This window comes from Agelaius tricolor, unplaced genomic scaffold (assembly GCF_023055355.1).
Source record: "Agelaius tricolor isolate 1412-34295 unplaced genomic scaffold, bAgeTri1.0.p SCAF_14, whole genome shotgun sequence".
Taxonomy (NCBI): domain Eukaryota; kingdom Metazoa; phylum Chordata; class Aves; order Passeriformes; family Icteridae; genus Agelaius; species Agelaius tricolor.
The window spans coordinates 7,389,979-7,411,888 of NW_027269274.1; the positions used below are offsets into that span (position 1 = coordinate 7,389,979).

At 52.4% G+C, this 21,910-nt stretch overlaps 2 protein-coding genes and 1 long non-coding RNA gene across 18 annotated transcripts in view; 2 read left to right on the plus strand and 1 right to left on the minus strand.

Annotated features, from left to right (window-relative positions):
• Positions 1–5,961, plus strand: part of CADPS (calcium dependent secretion activator) — a 207,102-nt gene extending 201,141 nt beyond the window's left edge. For all 16 annotated transcript variants that reach the window (XM_071439465.1, XM_071439449.1, XM_071439460.1 and 13 more), the window contains 2 exons: positions 2,809–2,913; positions 4,626–5,961. In XM_071439465.1, coding sequence (XP_071295566.1) covers positions 2,809–2,913; positions 4,626–4,805 — 285 coding nt within the window. In that variant the 3' untranslated portion in view covers positions 4,806–5,961. The remainder of the gene's footprint in view (positions 1–2,808; positions 2,914–4,625) is intronic.
• LOC139595796 (uncharacterized) lies at positions 5,524–16,029 on the minus strand. The gene is made up of 2 exons (XR_011681134.1): positions 12,051–16,029; positions 5,524–6,277 (listed from the first exon to the last, which is right to left on the minus strand). It is a non-coding gene; the product is annotated as an uncharacterized lncRNA (long non-coding RNA).
• Positions 16,030–16,711: 682 nt separating this feature from the next.
• Positions 16,712–19,656, plus strand: FEZF2 (FEZ family zinc finger 2). The gene is made up of 5 exons (XM_071439466.1): positions 16,712–16,995; positions 17,346–18,187; positions 18,280–18,414; positions 18,506–18,638; positions 19,065–19,656. The coding sequence occupies exons 2-5, from the start codon at positions 17,402–17,404 to the stop codon at positions 19,319–19,321; spliced, it is 1,311 nt and encodes a 436-aa protein (XP_071295567.1). The 5' UTR covers positions 16,712–16,995; positions 17,346–17,401; the 3' UTR covers positions 19,322–19,656.
• The last annotated feature ends 2,254 nt before the right edge of the window (positions 19,657–21,910 follow it).

Here is a 21,910-nt window from a genome sequence, read left to right on the forward strand (position 1 = left end):
AATATAGTCATATGCAAATGTTATCTTCTTTGGTAGGTTAGTCATGAATCAGAGGGCTTATGCGTCTTATAGCACATCAACACTAGCGAGAGCTAAAGGGAACATTTAATTTATGGGCTAACTTATTTTTATGAATATGCAGGGCTGAAATTCAGCAGTTGGTGTGTGCTCTATGAAGTGACGTGACGGTTTTGTGTATCAAGATCAATGAATTAGACTTTGTCTTTTTCTCATAAAGCAGAAAGTCTTGGGAGTGAGTTGGCTTTGAGAAAGAGAGCTCCTTTCATGCAGCCGAGCGCTGCGCCTGGCTGAGCCCTTGTCAGCCGCTGCTCGAGAGGAGAGGGCTGCAATTCACATTCGCTTCCAAGGAGTTTGCATCTCCCCAGAACCCAGGGTGTTTGAAGTGCCCTCCAGAAACACAGAAAAGCATTTCATTTGGCTTGCTCGGAAGGTCTCACAGCAGCAAAGTCACCTTGCCAATACCCTCCGGGCAGAGGTTATAATTTCTGTTTGGGATCACATAGCCCTGTGGGCGTGTGTGGCGTGGGACAGACAGAAATGGCAGGACCTGCCCCTGCCAGGGACTTCTCATCTCATGCAGAGTTGACACAAACACCCAGCAGATCGTTCTGTGGAAGCTGGGAGGCGGCAGGGGAAGGGAGGGGGCGTGTGTGTGTAACACATGGCTGTGCCCTTCCTCTGGGGGCTCCGATTTGAAGAGGTGGCAGAAGGGGAAGGAGGTGTTTGGCTGACCTGGGCATCCATGTGCCAGCACAGCCCTGGGTCACAGCTAATGTCACCCAAGAGCATGACTCAGTTAACACTGATTGCAGAAAAGCAGCTTTATGAACATTAACAATTTCTCTGTTTTGCCCACGTGGGTCTGCAGCATTTCATGGGAACCCAGGCAGATCCCCCAGTGGCAGCAGTTGCTCTGTGCCACCCAACCACCAGCTGGCTGTTGGCTGCCCTGGGTCCATGTATCTGGGATCCTCAGAGGATACCCAGGGACACTCTGACTTCTCAGACTAGTCTGAGGCATTGGAAGGTATGGAAGCCCACCAGACCTTCATGTCTCCTGTGCTCATCAGGTCTACACCAGCTGCCCAGGTCACTTCACTCACTGTTCAACCCCAGTCGGATGCCAGCACCTCAGGTGACAGCTGAGAGCTCCTGCTTGCCAGTCTCAATTAGTCTCAACCAAGCTCTTGCCAGCTTTCTGTCCTGGAGAGGAAGGGTCAGCAGAATCTCTGCCACAAGTTACACAAGGTGTAAGCATGGAGCATGAGATCACCACATGCCATTTCTTCGGTGACTCTTTCATCTCCTTATTTCCTTCGTTACAAAGAGGTGGTATAGAAATTAAAGAAGAGGAGCATCATTTGAGTTGGGGGGAAAATTCATCCCCATGCAGCTCCTGGGTGTACTGCCACTCAGCTCAGAGATGTCTGTTGAGCACACATTTTTGTGATGCAGGGCTGGTTTAGCTTAGACTCATTTGTTTACTTTGGTGAGCCTCATGCCACCTTGTGGGTGCCAGTGTCAAAGGATGGAGGGAAGCAAATTGCTGGCAAGTTTTGCAATTACAGAATGTTCAGCTGTCTCCATTCCCCTGCTGCACCAGCAGCAGGACAGGGCATGTTCTGTGGCAGAGACCCCCAGCCCGAGGGGCATTGAGGGGGGCAGCAAGACCTGACTTGGACTGGTGCGAGGTTTCAGGCTTGTTGGGAGGCAGCTGCATCCCAGACTATGGATGGTGCTCTGTCAGGATCTTCATAAACTGGTCTGGTGGAGTTTCTTTACTATTTTAACTGGTTCTAGATCAATTACATCTGGTCTGCAGTATGGGCTTTGATCTCTGTGTGTAAGAGAGGTCACAAGAAGGGTGCAGCTGTGCATACAGAGGTGTGATGGGTTTTTGCCTGCTTTGTAACCAGCCCTTGTGCTGAGCACCTTGGGGAGGTTTTGTGGCTCCCCACCCACCCCCCAGCCCCTGCTTTTCCTCCTCTTAAGGGCTCACTGTTCATCTGTGGGCATCAGATGTGCCATGTCAGCCCTGCATGAGCAGGGCTCTGATCCACAGCCCGCAAGAGCTGCTGCCACACTGCTGCAAGCCTTTTGCACAGACAGCAGCACAATTTCAGCCCCTGGAGGGGCCCTGTGAGTTCAGCAGCTTGAAACAAGCTGATTTCTTTGCTGCTTTTCCATCTTTCATAACTGTGAGGGTGAAACCAAAGCACTTCCCACACAGCCTGGGCAGGCACCCACCCGTAGGTGCTTACACCAGCATCCTTCTCCCCAGCCAAACCTTTCCCTGCATGAGCCTCCCCTCTGCTCACCCTCAGGGTCCCAGACTCATCCTGTGCCTGTTTATGATTGAATTTGAAGATGGTAAGTAACCTGAGTGTGGGACCAACATCCTTAAAGGCAGGACTGTGTTCTCACTGTGGGAGAAACAGGTTAAAACATGGCTCGAGCCAAACACACATCACTGCTGGCAAGTGCCATCAATGGCAAAATCAGATTTCAAGGCACTACTGGTGGACTTTACCCTCCTAATAAGTTTATTTTGTTATTATTTTTATTAAAATTTAAAAGCCCACGCATGGAAATTCTGTGTAAGAGCAGATGCCAGTGTCCCCTCTCAGTCTGTGGCCCCCCATGAGCAGGCTGGCAGGTGGCTGTGAGGCTCAGAGGTGGCTGTGAGGGTCAGAGGTGGCTGTGATGGGAGGCTGGGGGCACAGGTGTCACTCAGGGCATTGCACAGAGCCCCGTGTGGGTGCTGGAGAAGCCGTGTCTCTCTTGCAGCAATGGTACACCAGCTCCATGAGTGTTGTGTGCACTTGGCTGACAGACCGCATGGACCTGCAGCTCCACATCTACCAGCTGAAAACCCTCATCAGGATAGTCAAGGTAAGCACCCAGGGTGTTCCCAGTGCCCCTCACTGTCAGGAGGAGCCTTTGTGTGCTCCTGCACGTGTGTGGCATGTGCTCTGTCACTGGCAGATAAATGAAGGATTCATTAATATTCTTTTAAAGAATTAAGATAGCTCTGTCTATGGCAGGTAGCACTGAATAAACGGGAACTTTAAATGCAGAGAGATGTAAACTACAGGTGTGCAAATAAGAACAAATTAACTTCTTGCATTAAAAACAAAAACCAAACTCTCTTGCTATTTGCTGTAAAGTAAGTGCACCAAAATTAGCCTTTTTTGTGGACAAATTCACTGATCACAAATTCACTGATCACACCTGTGAGCTCTGGTGTTAAAATGGGTTAAATCAACCCAAAAGTTTTTAACACTGTTTTGCTAGAAACATTTAAGCCCAGCTATGGCTCGTGATTATTGTCAGAATGCAAATGAGATTGTTCTCATAGTTAATTGAAGTTGTTTCTTTTACAATGGATGTATATAATCAACTCTAAGAGATCACAAAGGTGAGATAACATACCCTGAAAGTAGCATTTTTTTTCTTTAAGTGCACGTGTATGTGTATATCTGTGTGTGTGTGTGCCTTGGACTAATGATAATTATTTCAGTGTGAAATCACAGTGGTTTACATGAAATAATAAGATCACAGAAGGGGGTAAATATATTTTTGATCATTTTAGGTTCTATCTAATGCTTTTTGGTCTAGTATTTTATAATGTTTATGGTCTTGTGTGCAGTGAACACATTGAAGGGATGAATAAATTAAAACTGAAATGTATTAAATGTGCTTTTCATAACTGAAAACAACAGGCACAGACAGATTATTCCTACTTGTCAGCTAGCTGAGGAAAGCTTTTTTCCTTGTGCTTTATTTATACCAATATTACATTCAGAAGCAGCTATAACAAACCCAAGGACTTTCTGAAATAGCAGAACAGTAAATAGTTTCTATGCAGAGCACAAAGCAGAATTAAATGAACAACGAGAACAGGGGTTTATCTCACAGAGTTGAGAAGGTTTTAAGCATAAATTCAAATAAGAGATATTAATTGTAATAATAAGAGAAGTATAGGAACCATGGAAATACAATTCCAGATTGAGGTGAAGAAAGGGAGATTTAAGAAACATGTGCCCATGCTTATATTCATACCTCAATAATTTCATCCAGTATCCTGGACTTAGTTTATTTAATCCCTATACTGTAGGTAGGATTGTTTAATATGGAGCATTCCAGGAATGTGTAATCATGTCTGTGGGTACAGGGGATAAGCATCCTGCTGCTTGAAGAGAAATAACTGACATTAGAGGCAGGATGAACACATCCAGGAGCCAGGGAAGTCAGTTCGAGCAGAGCCCTTATATTGCTTCGATGCCTTTTTAGACACCAGCCCACCCCATGCAAAGCTCCCTTGAGCTGCTTTGAAGCTGCCCAGCCCAGCCCACAAAGGCAGGGCTGGAGTCCCAGAGCTGTAATTTGTTGCCCAAGGCACCCTAAGGGAGGGTGTAGTGGCCAGCAGAGATGCTCCTGTGGCCTCCGCGCTTCCCAGGCGATGCAAAACGTCCCCAGGGCTGGGATTTCCCTGGTATCCCAGCCTCTCCCATTAGTGGCCCCAAACCCCCAGCTCAGGGGCACAGGCTGACTCCTGCAGGGGTGCTGGTGTTGGCCCTGACCTCTCCCTGTGTGTGCTGTAGAAAACGTACCGAGATTTCCGATTGCAAGGCGTGCTGGACTCCACCTTGAACAGCAAAACCTACGAGACCATCCGGAACCGGCTGACAGTGGAGGAGGCCACGGCGTCGGTCAGCGAGGGCGGGGGCCTCCAGGGCATCACCATGAAGGACAGCGATGAGGAGGATGAGGAGGATGACTAGGGGCAGCTGGAGCAGCAGCTGGGGGTCGCCTGGTATCCGTGCATGTACCTCGTCTGTAACTCAGTTAGCCACATTAGGAATTTTTATGTCAGCTCTAAATGCCCATGAGAAGTTTACCAATACAAATGCCATGTTAGCTGTGTGGTAATAAGATTAGCACCTCTCTTTGACTCATCGGTTTCCTAATTTCATATCTATATGTTCATAAGCAATATGGAGCACCATTGTTTAATACTGTTAATGGAAAAACTACATAGAAAACATCCTAGGTGTGTCCCTGTTATTAAAGTTTAAACAATGCTTCATTAATGTACTGTATATACATTGATGGTAAATTGTTGTGAAGATGAGTGACTCGAGTCCTTTCATTTCTTTCTCTTCTGTGGATGCCAACTGCTTAAAATTAATTAAAAAAAAAAAACAGCTTTGTTTTTAAAAGAAAAACCAGGCAATTACAAATGATTTTTTTGTTCTCTCTCTGTTCATTTAAAAACCAGAAAACAAACAAACCCAGACAGCCGTTTGAATCATTCTGCATCCTTGTTAAAGTCCCAGGCTCTTCCCTTCAATATGCAGTTAACTCCATAGAGACTACATCCCAGAGGATTAGTCATTCTAATTGCCACACCAGATTAATCCTATCATTATGGATATATCATGCCACATTACAAGTCCAAAGCAGTTGTTTTATGTTGACGTTTGCTCCTCTAAATGTTACATTTTTGTTTAAATTTCAAATAACCGTGTATGTACAAAGACAACTTTAATTACAATCTTAGACTCTACAAATGTGTTTATAATAATATATTGAATATTTATTTCGGTAGATTGTAACCATAATTTACAATTCCTCTGTTTCACAATGGTTTTTATATATGTCATGTACATTGCATTTTGACCAGTAACTGCATGTCCATCAGTTCCTTCTCCAGAGCTTTTACTTTCTGTGTAAAATAGTGATCCATCTTGCTTTTTTTGCCTTATACAAGCCGACAGTTGTAAAAGTGTGAGAACTGTGGCTTCTCAATAAATAACTATTCAGATGTCCTAATAATAAATTATGGAGTCTTTTTATGTCTGCCTTAGAAAAAAAAACCAAACTAAGCTGAGATGTAAGAGCCCCAACCTCACAGAATAAAGGCATTTTCTTTTCTCATGGGTGTTCTTTAGTTTATTAATTAAGAAGATGGTTTCCTGATTTGCTCCCAAAGGCCAGGATTGGGGGCACACTGTCTGTTCCCCAGGTACAAGAGCATTTCTGCTATGACCACCACAGCTGTCTCCACCATTATCTGCACTCTGTGTCCTGTGATTTGTCCCTCGACATCTAATTGATGTCTGCTCTGGTTCAGCCCCTGTTATTATTTGGCCATTAGCCTTACCCAACACTTACCCTCCTTCAAAGGCCTCAGTTTGAATTTTGACTTCTCCCAAAGCAGTCTTAGTGCAGCAGGGCAGAGGCAAACCCTGAGCTGAAATTAAATAAAAGTCTGGTTTGATGGAAAAAAGACATGTTTAATGGGAGCACACTTGAACTGGCTGCCCAGGGAGGTCATGGATACCCCATCTCTGAAAATGTTCAAGGTCAGGGGCTCTGAGCAACCTGGTCTAGTGGAAGGTGTCCCTGCCCATGGAGGGGGGTTGGAAGTAGATCATCTTTAAGGTCCTTTCCAACCCAATCCATTCTGTGATCCTCTGTTAGACTCATAGTTTCTGAGAGGTTTTGCAGTCCCTCCCTCCCTCCCATCAGAGGGAAAAATCTCGCAAAAATCTAGCATGATTCCTGCTAGAACACCAGAACTGGTTCCTGCTAGCCCAGGTCTCAGTCATTTGAGAGAGCAGCAGAAGAACTGGTGAGCTTTACCCCCAAACACACCCTGTGGCCAGCCTGGGCACCAGGACAAATCCCCCACAAATAAAAGATGGGCAAATGCAAAAACGTCCTACCTGGATGAGCCTTCCTGACATAATGAACAATTAAACCATATTCCAGAGCCCAAAAACATGAGACCCACGCTGGACGTATGGGAGGAGATTGGGACCTCTGGAACTGCCTGTGAAGAGGGTGTTGAGTCCTGGGCTGGGCTGGAAGCCTGGAGCATATTCACCTGCAGTGCAGGATTTTTGGGTCCCTTCCCTCTGTGTCAGTTTAGCATCTGCTGTGGAGGTGCTGTGCAGCCCCACCTGGATGGCCACACCCCACACCTTCAGCATCCACCTTTCCCAGGTGTCCTGGGAGCACCACCCCCTTGGAACAGGGGCATTAGCAGGGGCTTCACTTCGGGAGTGGGTGGTGGATGTGCACATTTAGCACCATTTAAGTGTTGAGGAGCCATCTGATGCACCAGGATTGACTAATTTTGAGCCCTGACTGTAGCCCAGCAGACTTGATACTTGTCTTGCTCTGTGCTGCTGGTAGAGGGAAGCATTGCCAGAAAAAGCTACTTCTGAGGACTTAGGCAGGAATTTGGCTTTGTGACCACAGACACAGGAAGCTTTTCCCTCTCTTACCCACCTTTATAGGGCAACTACTTGGCCCTGAGTCCTTGGAGGAGCTGGGGTAGTAATTGAGTGTTTAAGTCATACTCAGTCTATTAAAACCAGTTCAGATGCCTATGCAGGTCTGTCACTGGCATGCACACAAAAAATACCAATTCCTTGACCTCATTATGCTTGGAGCCTTCAATCCCACCCTGAAGCCCTCCCAGGATTTCCCTGATAAAGCAAGTCTCACAAGATTTAAAGTAAGGAACAAACTGCAAGCACCACCTGGGTCCTTTCTTTCTAGGGGGTTGAGACCCACTTGAGACCCACAGAAATACTGCTGCACACGTGAGTTCATGCCCTCTTTATCCTCTCCCTTAGATGCCTTTTGTGAAGGACAACAGCTCCAAGAAGAAGCCCTAGGAAAGCCTTACTGGGGTGGTCACCAGGCTGGTAGCAAAGAGCACTGAAGGACATGGAAATTTATAGCTCTGCTGGCAGTCAGGCAGAGCAGAGCTGGAGAAACAGCTTGATTCTGCTCTGGAAATGTCTCTCTTTTTTTTTTTTTTTTTTTTTTTTTTTTTTTTTAAACACAAAATATTTATTGGGTAAAAACACAGCCCACTTCCACCTGCCACCTTTCAAAATAGTGAGCCCTGCTCAGTTTTTTGAATGAGAGAGTGTGGGTGCAGCCTTGAGGAGATGCTCCCTGGCTGTGCATTGCTAGCACGCGTCGGTACCTCCCTAAAGCAGCAGCGATTGGACACCCTCAACTGAGTGCCTCTGTCATGAGCAGTGACCCTGTGGCCTGTGACAGCTTTTTGTGACCTCAAACCCCAAAAAAGCACCTCAGAAATTCCACAGTCCTGAGGCTTGACCACAGAAGAGGGAAGCATTAGCTAACTCACTATTTTTAAGGCATTTGGACCCAAAAGATGAGCTTTAAGATTATGTACTTTAGTGTAAGCAGGGAGAAGATCTTACAGCATTGCTGCAAAGCAGGATTGAACCTCCCACTCCACAGCCTGCAGCCTGTGGCTGAGCAAAGGAGTGCACTGCCCCTGATCCCCACTGCCTTTAACCCTGCACGTGGCCAGGCTGTGCTGGCAGCCCAACCCTCCCCTGAATGAGTGCTGGGTACCAGGAGTGGGAAGAGCCACCCTGGGTCAACCCTGAAGAAATGTCAAATACAAATGGTTTGGTTTTGCCTGAAAAATATCAATCTGGGTTCAAATCCCTCCTGGGTTTGAATCCCTCCTGGCCACAGACTACAGTCTGGACAGGGCTCAGCTCCTGCAGAGCAAAGCTACACCTTGGGCAGCACCTGTAAGAAATGATAGATGTAGCACTGGCACAGGTGGCTGAGGAATGTGAAGATGATGTACTGCTGGTTCACTTCAGCCCATTGCTGTGATGGAATGAGCCCCAGCAGTCAAAGGACTCGGTGCCAGTACAACTGCACCTAGATGAAGAATCTGCCTGTGCAGTTATGTCAATCAGTTTTGGGAAAAGAGGAAAATTTCATTCTTCTGCCAGCAAAATTTTAAATGATAGATCAGGCCAAAACTTCTCTCATATTTACAGGGAAGTCCAGCGAAAATATCCTTTTTTTGACAGACTTACTTAAAGCATGTGGCATGGAGACTGAAAATGCTATCAACTATTTGACTGACAAGTGTCAGCAGCTGTTCATCCAATTTGTTTTATATTTCACCAACTAACAGATTCTTTCCCCTCTGCTGTAATGCATGTCTTCTGGCCCATAGGCATCTTAGAAATTGCTTTTCTGCCTTTCTAGTGACCAAAACGTCAAAAATATTAGAAGACAATTTGTGTTCAGAAGCATAAACAGGCATGCAACAAAGCAAAGATGATTTTGCCAACATTCAGGCTGTGTTCTTTTTTAAAAAGTCACAGCAAACCTAAGGCAAAAATTATTTCTCTAAGCTTTAAAAGAAAAAGCTAATGCAAACAAAGCACATGATAAATCAGCACAGGTTAAACCATCAACTTCCAAAGGGAAAAGCTGCTGTTTAATGGGCAACCAAAATGCAGCTGAGCTCTATGTCAACCTCTGCACTTTGGCTGGAAGTTGAGAACTCTGCACTTCCATCACCAGTATTTGTTCAAAAACCTGTTCCATGTTGCCAGGATTCAACAAAGCCACTGTTGTATCAAACCAAGCTTGGCTGGGAGAGTCCTTTGAGCCATTCACAAAACCCAGCCCTCTTCATCTTAGGTCTAGCACTGCTTTCAGAACTCTTCGATCCTGACTGCATATAATATAATTATTGCAGTTTTCACCCATCATGAACTTGCTGGACTAAAAAAAGCCTGTGTGACACCTCTCTCTGGTGAGCTGTATTCCATTCTATTTCCTTTAATCAAACAAGTTTAGGCTTTCAAGCTAAACCTGAAGTGATATTTTCCTCAGCCTTTCTGAAAGATACATATTCCATTTCGAGTCATAAATCCGCATTTGTTGTAACTATGCAAAATATGGGAGAAAAAAAGTGCAGAGATTATATGCAATCTGCCAGCAGAGTTGTGTGCCATGAGGAAAATGCCTCACAGGTCAAAACAAAGAAAAACACTGAGCAACAAATTAGTTGCAGGCAGTAGCTAATATGGAGATCAAAAGATTAAAATCAACATACAACGATGAAATCACTGGAATAATAGGAGCACTTAAGAAGATTAAGTCAATAACAGAGTCCAGTGCTACGAAAATAAGGTTTTGATTATACTGTAAAATTTTATATTGGGAGAGCAAAAGTAATTACAGCCATGACATGCTTTGCTATCCCCGCCTTAGACCATCTTGGCTCATTTCCTATGCAAGGAATACAGTTGTTGAAATAAACAGAAATGTTATGACTCAAGTGCTCGATTCAAAAACAAACCAGGTGGTCAGATCAGATTGGGGACTGTCAAGATGGGGTCTGTAAAATCAGGACTTGTTGCAGATCCTGGAGGATATGACAGCTGGGGGGAGCAAAGGCCACCCCGTTTAGGACTGGCTTTCTGCACAGAGAGCTCCACCAGCAGCTGATGTCGGGGCTGTCCCAGGCTGTCAGCTGGAGAGGAGAAGCACGCACTGGAAGGGAGGTAGGAGGAGATAAATAGCTCAAAGACTGGTGGTGAATGTGGTGGTGATGAACTCTGGTAACAGGAAAGGTATTTTTCTATCCAGCTAAACAGGGAAAGATTGAGGGTTTGGTTTTACGTCAGAGGCAGAGACGTGGCAGCCTCCAAGCCCATGCAGACCCTCACAGCAGGGCCAGGACCATCTTCCATAGCCATGTTCAGCAGCTCTGGGAGTCAGCCAATGGGGATGGGAAGGGTGACCCACCAGGGCAGCTAATGCTCACCATGACAGATCCACCCTTGCTCATGTGCTTGGTGTATAAGCAGGGATTAATGAGCCCGTCCCTCCAGCACAAACTGGCCATGGCCATGGAGCACCAGCCTCATCCACAGACTGTGGGACCAAAGGCCTAGAGCTCCATGGAGAAACAGCTACCCTGGTGAGACCCTCCACACCCAAGAATTCTGAGAGCTCCTGGTGGCTTCTGCAGTGCTCTGTGGTTTGTGAGGAAGAGCTGAAGCAGCTCCTCTGTGCCCCAGGGCTGATGACTTGCCCTGGCTTTTTGCACAACTGTTTTTTCAATATCGCTATCTCCAGCCCCACCCCAAAAATCACAATCTAGGCTCATAATTAAATCAAATAAATAAATTCTCATCTATTTTTACATAATTTGTGGGTGTTCTTGAACATTCAGGAAATACTTGGGTTGTGCACTGAAGTTTTTTCCTCCAGTAATGAGGTCTGGTTTTTTTAGTCTGGGCTCTCATTGTTGGGGGGATTTTTAGTGGCTTTTCTAGATCATGTCTTCATGAATCAACCCATTTCTTGTGCCCAAGCAGCACAGCAACACTTTCACTTGTCAATCTGGGAGCCTTGCCAGGCTCCCTCTGCCTTAGCCACCATGAGGGACAGGGATGCTGCAGTCCAGCCGGTCCCACCCTCCCCAGGGGAAGGGGACAAGGTGCTGCCACCCCCTGCCACCTCCACACCACGCAGCCCATGGAGTCCAGCTGTGCAGCGGGTAAGAACATCTGTGACAACACTTCAAAAAATGGCAAATACAAACCTCAGACAACCTGGTGTGGCAAAACCAGAAAGACCGGACAGCACTGAGTGAGGAGTGAGTGGCAAAATGACAGTGGAAAGATTGGTTTTGGAAGGATTCTTTCTCTGTTTGATTTTCTTCATTTAAAAAGGAAGTAATTTTGAAAATGAGATGTTTTTCTATCTCATTAAGGGGAGAATAATTCAAAACACGTGGAGTTTGTCCCACTTACTTTTTTGGCCTTCCTTCTTCCAAGCAAAAAAAAAGGAAGGAATAGGAACATGTAACTGAAGTGGGCTTCTACCCATTTTCACTGTTTTTTGTTCCTTTTCCTGAAACGTTTTCAGTAGGAAAGTGAGAACAAGGCCATCCCCCCATTATATTCTCCTTCTCTACTTCCTCCCACCTTTTCTCCTAAATAGAAAATAAGGGGAAAAAACCCCTACAAACCCAGAAAAACTTAAAAGCTCCCACTCCGTCAAAAAAAAAAAATAAGTACAACATTTCAAAACATTAGGAAGGAACATCTTTCAGTTTCAGTGTTCAGAAACGAAAGGCAGCATTGCTCCATTACTGCAATGCGAAGGATGACTATTTCTGACAATGAAGATGGAGAAGAGCAGCTCACCCTTTCAACAATTTCCTCCTTGCTTTACTGGACAGGTTGGCTTTGGACATGGTGTGGATTCCAAGGACTCCTCACCTGCCTCCCGGGCTAGACCAGTCTCACACCAGGAACTCGATTTCCCTCAGGATGTCTCTCTCTGCTCCTCTCAGGCAGGCAGGCAGCGTTTTTGGGGCATAAAGCCTGGCTGGGATCGAGCCGTTAGTTACCATTCCTGTTGACAGGCAAACTAGAATAGGCTCTGGCTCACTTTCTCCGAGCTGCGGAAGGAGGAATGAGCCGGGAAAAGAGTTCATTCAATTGCTTCTGTTTGGCAGCTCTGCAGGACTCTCCGCACAGACAGAAAGAGATGTGGCAAGTAAGGAGTTGCCATTTTTAGAATTACATAAGCCCATTTGATTGCCATCGAGGCACTCTGTGCAGCTCCTGCCACGGTGCCCTGCCGGTTGCTTTGCAGTGGGACTAGATTGCAAACGGTTTTAGAAGCAGGTCAGATACCAGCTTTTAAAATTGGATTCAGGTTGAAAATGTCGATGTTACTCCTGCCATCACTGACAATATAGACCAGTACAGCCATGCAAGGACTCAGCCAGTTTGCTTCCAACATCCCACCAACCACACTTCCTCTGGAACCTCTACAGTGCTCCAAAAACTTAGGTCCCCAATTAAAAAAAAATCTAAAAATATAAAATAAAATTATCTGCCTATAGTCAGGCAATAACGTCCATAACTCAATAAAAGGAATTAAAAAATACCTTGGGAGGGTCTCAAAGCCACTGCCCCATCCAAGGTGGCCTTGCCAGGCACTACTCCTGCCCCAGTGTGGCAGTGTCTGCTGGGTGATAGGGAAGCAGGGTCACCCCCAATGATGCTGTGGGTTCTGCAGAATGGGATGGGCTGCCCGCGGGGACTGAGGCACACAGAGCTGCAGGGGCACTGCTCCCTTGGACCAAGTATCGAAGTTTCAAAAGAATAACCTGACAGATTCACATGGATAACAACCCTCACTTCACCTCTGCCCCAAACTTCGCTACCCTGACTTCTCTGTTCGTTGCTCACTATTTTGTCCAGTCTCTGACCACTGCAAACTCACTTGCGGCCAAACACCTTGGGACCATCCCTGGGCTGACCCTTCGAGGTCGCAATCGCTGCCTTGCACGGAGACAAACCCAAATGCAGCGCGGTGGGGCCAGGGCCGGGCGGCACCGCAGCCCAGACCTTCTGCAGCCCAACCCTGGGCCCCTCGGGCGCACCCTCGCACAAAGCGGCAAAGCCGCAGGAAGAGCTGTTCCCCCACTCCGGCTCACAAAGACAGCCCCATCCAAATTGCCCGGGCCGGTGGCTCACCCGGCAGTCCGTCACCTTCTAGTAAAAAATAATAGGGAAAAGAATTGGGCAAAAAAGTATTTAGAAAAATACCTATAAAAAGCAAAGCAGCATGGAAATCAAAGCCACCATTTCGGGGAGATTGAAGCATAATGCTAATAACTTTCGGCAGCTTCCACTGCAGAGTTTAAGCAGCTGCCAAGTTAAATAACTAGGAGGATCCTAAGTTATCTTCCAGTGGACCAGAAATGCCCAGTGCCGACTGCCTGGGCGGAGGCGGCCCGACGGACGCGGGAGCCGGGCCGAGCCTGCGGGGCCCTGCGCTCCCGCCCGCCCGGGACCGACCCGGGACAGTCCCCGGGAGCCGCTCCCCGAGCGGGGCTGGCTGTGGATGAGAGAAAGGGGAACCCCCGCCGGTTTTCGATGTCAGCGGCCGGGGAGGGTTTGGGGCTGGGGCTGCCGGGCGCGGACGGGACCCCCGAGGGCAGCGGGCGCTGGAGGAGCCCCGGGTGACCCCGCGTGTCCCGCACGGGCCCGGCCCGGCCCGCCCGGGCACCGCACTCGTTTTTCTGGGGAGGCAGCGGCGTAAAAATAACCGCAGGAGCGATCGCGTCCGCAATGGGAACGTCTTTGCGGCGTGCGCCTTCTTGGGAAAAATCCGCAAACCATTTCTCCCTCCAAATGTCGGGGGTAAAGGATTAAAACCCCACGGCAGAGCTGCCTCCACGGGAGAGGCGGGACGCGGGGCCGAGCCCGGAGCCCGCTGCGCGCCCGACGTGCAGAGGCTGCTGCCCCCCAAAGCCGGGCTGGGCCGCTGGGCCCCCCCAGAGCCACCCCAGCCCTCCCGCCCGGCTCTCCGGGAGCACCGGGGCTCGGGCTCGGTGCTGGGCAGGCGGCGGGGCCGGGGCAGCTGTCTCAAAGTCAGTCAGTTGTAATATGCTCGCCGGAACAGCAGAAGTCGAATCGATAGAGACGGCCTCCAGCTGTGCCTAAACCTGCGATTTCAATTAAAATACTGAGCTCTGATGCCCGGGTCTTAGCTGGGATCTCAACGCCCTGATGCGTGAGGCGTGCGGCACCCGGTTTGGAGCTGGCCGGGAGGCAGCGGCACGGCCCGAGCCGGTACCCGGCCTCGGGATGCGGGAAGGAGGCAGCCCCGGGGCTCGGCGAGGGCCCCCCTGCCTCTCCTCGCCCCCAGGAGCCCCGGGGCCTGCGGGACCCGCTGCCCCGAGCAGGGCGGTGGGTGCACAGCAGCGAGCCGCCAGCTGCCCCCTTGGCCAGGGAAGGAGGGAAAGAGGGAGAGACCCGGCTCAGCAAACACCCCGGCAAGGACGAGGGCGGCTCGGGGAAGCTGGCAGCCAGCTCCCGGTCCCGGCTCCGCAGCCCTTCTTTTATCCTGCCCGAAATCATCTCGTTTACAGAAAATATTTGTTTGCACTATTAGTTGGTACTGGAGTTAATTACTCAACGTGTGAGCGGGGAGTAATATGGATAAAAGCAGCCCCAGTGTTTATTGTGTGGGTGAGCTGTTTGAGCGGTGCTTGAATAAACTGCAATTAGGGTTAGATAGAGATTAATTAACATGTGAGTGGCAAGGTGTAAAATAGTTCCCAACCCTCCACTCAGTATAATCTGCAGGCGAGGAAAAGAAGTTTGTGGAGGCTAATTAAATACTTCGCTAAAGCCGCGAGCCCCGGCAGTGAGCGGAGTCCAGCCCAGCGCAGCCGCCGCCTGCCCGCTCCCGCTGCCCGGAGGAGGCGCGGGCTGGGCGGGCACGGCGGCTCGGGTGCAGCGTGCCTGCCCGGGGCTCAGCCGGGCTCTCCCGCAGCCCAGACAGCGGGCACGGCTCCTGCGGTTCCCCGCGGTCCCGTCCCAGCCTCTCCCCCGGGAGCGGGACGGTTCCATCGCTCCCCCGCACGCTGACCCGGCAGCTCCGGGCGGGCAGCGCTGGGCGGGCGCCAGCACCTGATGGATGCTCCAGGCGGGGTGAACCCCCGGGGCTGGGCGCTCCCCTCCGCCCGCAGGCAGCCCGGGACGGCCGCCGCTTTTAAAGTTTGTTTCTGGAGCGTGTTGTGGTTCGCAGGTGAAAAAGCCTGTCTGCAAACAGCCGCCGGCGAGCTGTCCCGGCGGGGAGAGGAGGCGCGGCTTTGTCAGCGCCGCACAAAACCCCCGAATTCCTCTAAACTTTCTTAGACGCGCGAGGGAGGGGGAAAAATATATATATATAGGGGCCTTTTCATTGCTTGCTTTACCTCTGGCCAGGCTCAATCTAAACCCTTCGCTCCCCCCCTCTCCCCCGGATAATCCTCCCCTTTATTTTAGAAACACACAAAACCAGGTTCCACGCAGCGCTATAGTGGCTACAAGTGAAAGAGAATTGAGCGCCCTGAATCGCCGGGGGAAAATTGGTTCGGCTGAATAGCCCCGGCGAGGGACGGGGCGGCTAATCAGAGCCCGGGGGGTGCTGCCCTGCAGCCGGGCCCCCCCAAACAGGTGTACGCGGGACTCTCTCAATTACCGCGTCCTCGCATCTGAGGTTTCTGCAAATCCTCCCCTCCCGCATCACGGTGTTTTAATTAGAGAGAGGAAGGAAAGAAACCCCGGCATCCAGGCGCTATAATGTAGCGTCGCCTATTTGGGGGGGCGGGGGGGAAAGGGGGAAGAAGAAAGTGCTGGGGGGAGTGATGGGGGGGCAGGACAAGGGCTACAAGGGCAAGGGAGAGTCGCCGGGTGCCCCCCGGGGCAGCGGACACCTTTAGGGGGTGACAACTTGCACAACTTCCCTTTGCTGAACACGGGTCTTTTTTATTATTATTTTTTAAATTTTTTTTTCAGCAGCGAATTCGAGTCCTGGACACGACTCCCTCCGCATTTATTTAAGGCTAATCACCAGTTACCCTGAGAGGGGAGAGGGCTGGAATTAAACTTAGTTTAATTAACATTAATACACTGTCCTAATTAATGGGTTGGCTATTAATTTATACATGCTGGAGAGGCTCGCAGATAAGTGACAATTTATTAATTATCTTCCAGCTCGGTTGCAACGGAGCTGATTGCAGATGGGTTGCCAAAATAACTCGAGCATGGTTGCGTGGTAGTTGCTTTAGAAAAAAAAAATCATTCTCCCCCTTCTTAAAAAAAAAAAAAAAGGAAGAAGAAGAAAAAAAAATCCTCACGCTCATTCGGAGTGGCTCTTCTAACCCCAGCAAGAACTGGAGCACTCTTTTCCACCCAACTTGTGAATCGCACTTGCCTTCTAATTTGCCACATGCAAAACGATTCCTCTGCTTTGCAAGTTGCTTTTTAAGAAGGGAGAGAGAGAGGAAAAACCCAGCTCGCACACGAGCGATTTGTGCGTCTTAAACTGGAAGGAAATTGTGCGTGGAGAGGGGGGGGCTCGTCTTCCTCTCTCTGCCCCAACCCACCGCGCTCCAGCCCGGCGCCTCGGCTTGGGGAAGATCCATGGTGGCATCCCCATGTCATTCTGCTCAAAGTGACTTCATATGATGTCAGCTTTAAATGTTCGAGACCGTGATCTGACGCTCAGGAAGATGTTTGCTATCAAAATGTGACTGTGGCCGCGCTGCGCTGCTTGGATGAGTCTCGCCGGAGCTGGGCAAAGGTAAGTGGTCCCAAGGCGAGCCCCGCCGCCCCTCGCCGTGCCCCCCGCCCCTGCTCCCGCATTTCCCGGACCGTGGCCATCGCTGGGGCTCGGCTGGGTGGCATCGGGCTGGGGAAGGTTTTTCTTTTTCTTTCCTTTTTTTTTTTTTTTTTTAATACTAACAAGGTCTAGCTTGCATGTTACTTTAGCGTGTTCCGCTTAATGAGCAGTAATCTGGTACCCTACGTGCCATTGTTCTTGAATATGTTCATTTGAATGTAAATAGGGAGGGGGTGCCGGTGGGGGGTGGGGTGGGGGGAGAACAAGGTGCTTATTAAATTGATTTGTCTCCTGGCTTTTCTGGAATGCAGAGCCGAGCGCGGGAGCGAGTCGCTGCTCACACCAAGTTCCCGCACGGCGGAGCGACATGGCGAGCCCGGGGTCGCTGGAGACGGTCATGCCTTCCTCCTGCCCCCGGCACGACGGCAGAGCCGCCACCGCTAACCCCTCCAAGACCCTGGCCTTCTCCATCGAGCGGATCATGGCAAAGACGTCGGAGCCCAAGCCGGCCTTCGAGGAGCGGCACGGCGGGCCGGGGCCGGAGCCAGGCAAGAAGCCGCTGAGCCTGTGCTCGCCCCTGCCCTGCGTGATCCCCATCCCGCCTCTGGGCTACGAGCTGCCCTCCAAGACTCTCAACTACTCGGAGCTGTGGAAGAGCAGCCTGCGGGGCGGTGCGGGGCTCTGCAAAGCCAACTGCGGCGTGTGCTGCAAGGCAGAGCTCGCCCTGGGCCAGCCCAGCGGCCGGCTCATCAAGCCGCAGGTCATCCACCAGGCAGGGGCCGTTCCGGCCGCCCCCCGCTCCCTCTACTACTTCAACTACCTGGACGCCGCGTACCACCCGGCCGACCTCCTGCACGGACAGCTCTTCCCGGCCGGCCTGCTGGGCGCCCCGTCGCCGGGGGGGCTCTCGGCCCACCAGAAGCTTTTCCTGCTGGAGAACGCCAAGCTGGCGGGGCTGGCGGCCGAGAAGCTGCCGCCGCCGCCTCCCTTCGCCCACAAGGAGCGGCTGCCGGGACACCTGGACCAGGTGATGAAGGAGGCGGCGGCGGCGGAGCGCGGCGGCCCCCCCAAGGGCCACGCCAAGATGGGGGGCGGCGGCGGCGGGGCGGCGGAGGGCAAGCCCAAAAACTTTACCTGCGAGGTCTGCGGCAAGGTAAGGGGGGCGCCGGCATCGGGTGGGGGAACCGGGGGCGGCGGCGGCGGCGGGGCCGTGCCTGACCTCGCCTTCCCGGCGCTTCCCCGCAGGTGTTCAACGCGCACTACAACCTCACCCGCCACATGCCGGTGCACACGGGGGCCCGGCCTTTCGTCTGCAAGGTCTGCGGGAAGGGCTTCCGCCAGGCCAGCACCCTGTGCCGGCACAAAATCATCCACACCCAGGTAGGTGGGGGGCGGCCGGGTTGCGGGAGGCGGCGGCCGCCCCTGCTCTCCGCGCAGCCCCCACTGACGGGCCTCTCGCACCCCGGTGCAGGAGAAACCCCACAAGTGCAACCAGTGCGGAAAGGCGTTCAACAGGAGCTCCACGCTCAACACCCACATCCGCATCCACGCCGGCTACAAGCCCTTCGTCTGCGAGTTCTGCGGCAAGGGCTTCCACCAGAAAGGTGAGCTGAGCCGGGACGCGCCGGGGCCCTCGCCCATCATTAGCGGGGATTAAACGCGGCGAGCCCTGCCCGGCTGGGGAAAGCGAGGGGCGCGGGCAGATCCGCCGCCGCTCCCAATTACTTTCCCTCTAAGCTGGGCCGCATCGCCGGGCAGTGCTGACGGTTCCCCCTAAATGCTTTTTAAATGAAAGGTGCCGGGCCTTGGTCCTAATCCAGAGCCCTCCGTTTGCCGCGGGTCACCGGGCTGACCCTGCCTCTCATTTGTGCCGTGCCAGTTGCGCGCTGCTCCGCGCTGACGAGGACCGAGTTTGACAAGTGGGACGGGGGTGCGGGTAGAGACACTTCCTAAAGCCCCCCTTACCTGTGCACCGTGCTGCCCGGGCACCCTCGGGTAACTCCCTTTTCCATCTTTTTCCTCTTTCGCAGGCAACTACAAGAACCACAAGCTGACCCACAGCGGAGAGAAGCAGTACAAGTGCACCATTTGCAACAAAGCCTTCCACCAGATCTATAACTTGACTTTCCACATGCACACCCACAATGACAAGAAGCCCTTTACGTGTGTCACTTGCGGGAAAGGATTTTGCAGAAACTTTGATTTAAAGAAGCACGTCCGAAAGTTGCACGACAGCGTCTCCAGCGCTCCTCCGCCGCGGGACCCTGGGCGCAGCGGGCAGAGCTAAGGGCCCGGCGCGCCGCCACACTCGGACCTGCTCAACCAGGCCAGCACTATTTATCCAAACCAGCCTTCGCTTCTCTGTCCTTTTCCCAGCGAGCTCAGCCGCCGGTAGCAAGCGACCCCGAGCCGCAGTTGTATATAAGAGGAATCTTATTTAACGGCGCGCTGCGCCGCCGGAGCGGGCCAGGACGGGCCGGGCTGGCCGCCCCCCGCCCGGCGCCAGGACAGCGCTCTTTATACGTGTCTGTAAATCTCCATTTTAAATGTACGCTCGAATAAGTGAGGAATATATCTATATCTATATCTATCACGGGACAATAAACCGGCCCTTCGCAGGTGTCTCATTTCCCACCTGGGCCCCGGCCCGAGCGGGGAGCGGGATGCACGGCGCTGTCCCCCCGTGCGAGCGCGGCTTGCGGAGCCGGGCCCTGCCGCTCCGGGGCCCGCTGAGCGCCGCGGGCACCAGAGGAGCAAAAGGAGGGCGGGAGGGAGCCGGGCGGCTTCAGAGGGCTGCTGCCGCCCCCCGGAACGGGGTCAGAGCCCTTGCAGGACCCCCGGCGGGGCTGCGCGGCCCCGACCGGCAGCGCGAAGGGCGGCTCGGAGTTTCCCAGCGCCGCTTTTCGGGGTCGGTTCATTACGGCGTGTTTAAACCGCTCCTGAATGACTATCTTTCCTTGCATGCAGATAAAATGATCTCACGCTTGCTTTCCGAGTAATGACCCAAATTAAGAGAGAAAACACAGACCCTTCAAACCGCATTACATTAATCTAATCACTCCCAGCAGGCCTCAGAAACTCTTTGTGATCAGAATATGGATAATCAAGCACTTGGATTACACTAAATATTCCCTTCTCATCTCCCCCCCTCCCTCACTTTTAATACGCAAGTGTCTATTCCGGCCACGTCGTTAGGAACAATATTATTCTAGCGGAGAAAGGAGATTGAGGAGGCCGGGCGTGTGCGTGCTGCTCGGGCCGGGTTTGCCAATGAAGAGGGGAACGAGAGAGGCACTGAAATGCCTGGGGACGGCGTAATGGGGAGCTCACCTTCCTCCGCTTAATTGAGTGGTTAAATAGAGGGAGGCGAGGACGAGCACAGCTCGCCGCCGAGCGCAGGAACGGGAGTCAACCCCTCGCTCCGGGTTTCTGGATTCATTATTAGGCTGCGATGTTCTCCAAGGAGAGGGCTGGGGGCTGGGGCCGGGGCTCCGGGCCCCGCGCTCCCGCTGTAGAGACGGGGCGATTTTAGAGTTTCTCGGGGTTTGCATTTTCTAGTGTCTGAAATAGCGTTTTGACGGTTTGAGGAGCGAAAAAGAATGTCCAGTGATCCTGGCAGCGGGGAAAGAGCGTAACAGAATTTGTTAAAAAAAATTGGGAGAGTTTTAGATTAAAGGGAAAATTTTAAAAAGGAAAAAAAAAAAATGCAAACCCCGTCACCTCTCCGGAAACCCTGTCAGGGGGAAGCGGTCCCGCAAGTGAAGGGGCTGCGGCTGAAGCCCCGGCAGGCGGGAGCCGAGCCCGGCTCTCCCGCCGCCGCGACAGACGGGGCGGGACAACCCACGGGCCGGGGACAGCGGGAGGGACCCCTCTCTCCCTGAGGACACCGTGCCGGGGGCGGCCGCGGCAGGACGAGGTCCCGGAGGACGGGAGCGGGGCGCGCGCATCCCGAGAGGCGCCCACGGAGCCGGTGCCGCTGCCAGGTCCGGGGGAAGCGCCGCTCTCTCGGCACCTCGGGCGCCGGGGAGAGGTCTGGGCTGCCAGCCGGGAGCCGAAAGCGGGAGCCAGGCGCGGCTGCGGGCCCCACAGACAGCGCGCAGGCTGCTTCCTCAGCTCTCCTGATGGGCGAGAGCAGCGCGAAACCCGCTCCCAGGGAGGGAATTAAGGAAGTGCGTTCTTATCGCATTTTTATAAAAAGCGGCGTTGTTGACAGAGCCGTCTGGGGGGAGGCGGCATCCCCGTCACGGCTGAGGGCATCTCGGGGGCACCCGGAGCGCCGTGTCCGCCGCCGCCGGTGGGCTCGGTCACCTGGCCCCTCCTGGGGGGCGCCGGGCAGCCCTCCCCGGACCCGCTGTCGCTCCGGCTTGCCCCGATCTCGGACGCTCCGGGAAGGGGCCGCGGCACCGCGCTCGCCACCGGCCGGCCCCGGACCCCCCCCGGCTCTCGCCCGGATCCCGGCACACACAAGCCGCAGATCGCGGGGGAGGGGCGGCTCTGTCAGACACACACACGCCAGAGACTCCAATTATCTTCTCCCTCACAAGATGTTTCTGCTGTCCACGACTGCTCACACTTCGGCACTCTTGCCAGCAAGCCTCAATAACACAAAACCCGCACAAAAACCCCTTTCCCGGCGCCGCAGCCGCGCACACAACAGATTGAGCGGTGCCGGTGCCTCGGGGGGAGGGTTAGAGGTGCCTCTGAGCAGAGAGCGACGTGCCAGCGCCTCCGTGCTTCCCCCTCGGCCCGCCCGGCCCGGCCCGGCGCTCCCCCGGCACCGGGCGGCTCCCAGGTGCGTCCCGGCACCGCGCCGGGCACCGGGAAGCGACCAACCTACAGGCAGCTGCGTTGCCCTTTTCCCTGCACTCCGCTCTCC

Excerpts from the sequence above, each read along its gene's own strand:
- FEZF2 (XM_071439466.1), top strand. The coding sequence starts at position 17,402 with ATGGCGAGCCCGGGGTCGCTGGAGACGGTCATGCCTTCCTCCTGCCCC. Across the intron at positions 18,188-18,279 it reads CCTGCGAGGTCTGCGGCAAG|GTGTTCAACGCGCACTACAA; the intron begins GTAAGGGGGGCG and ends GCTTCCCCGCAG. Across the intron at positions 18,639-19,064 it reads CAAGGGCTTCCACCAGAAAG|GCAACTACAAGAACCACAAG; the intron begins GTGAGCTGAGCC and ends CCTCTTTCGCAG.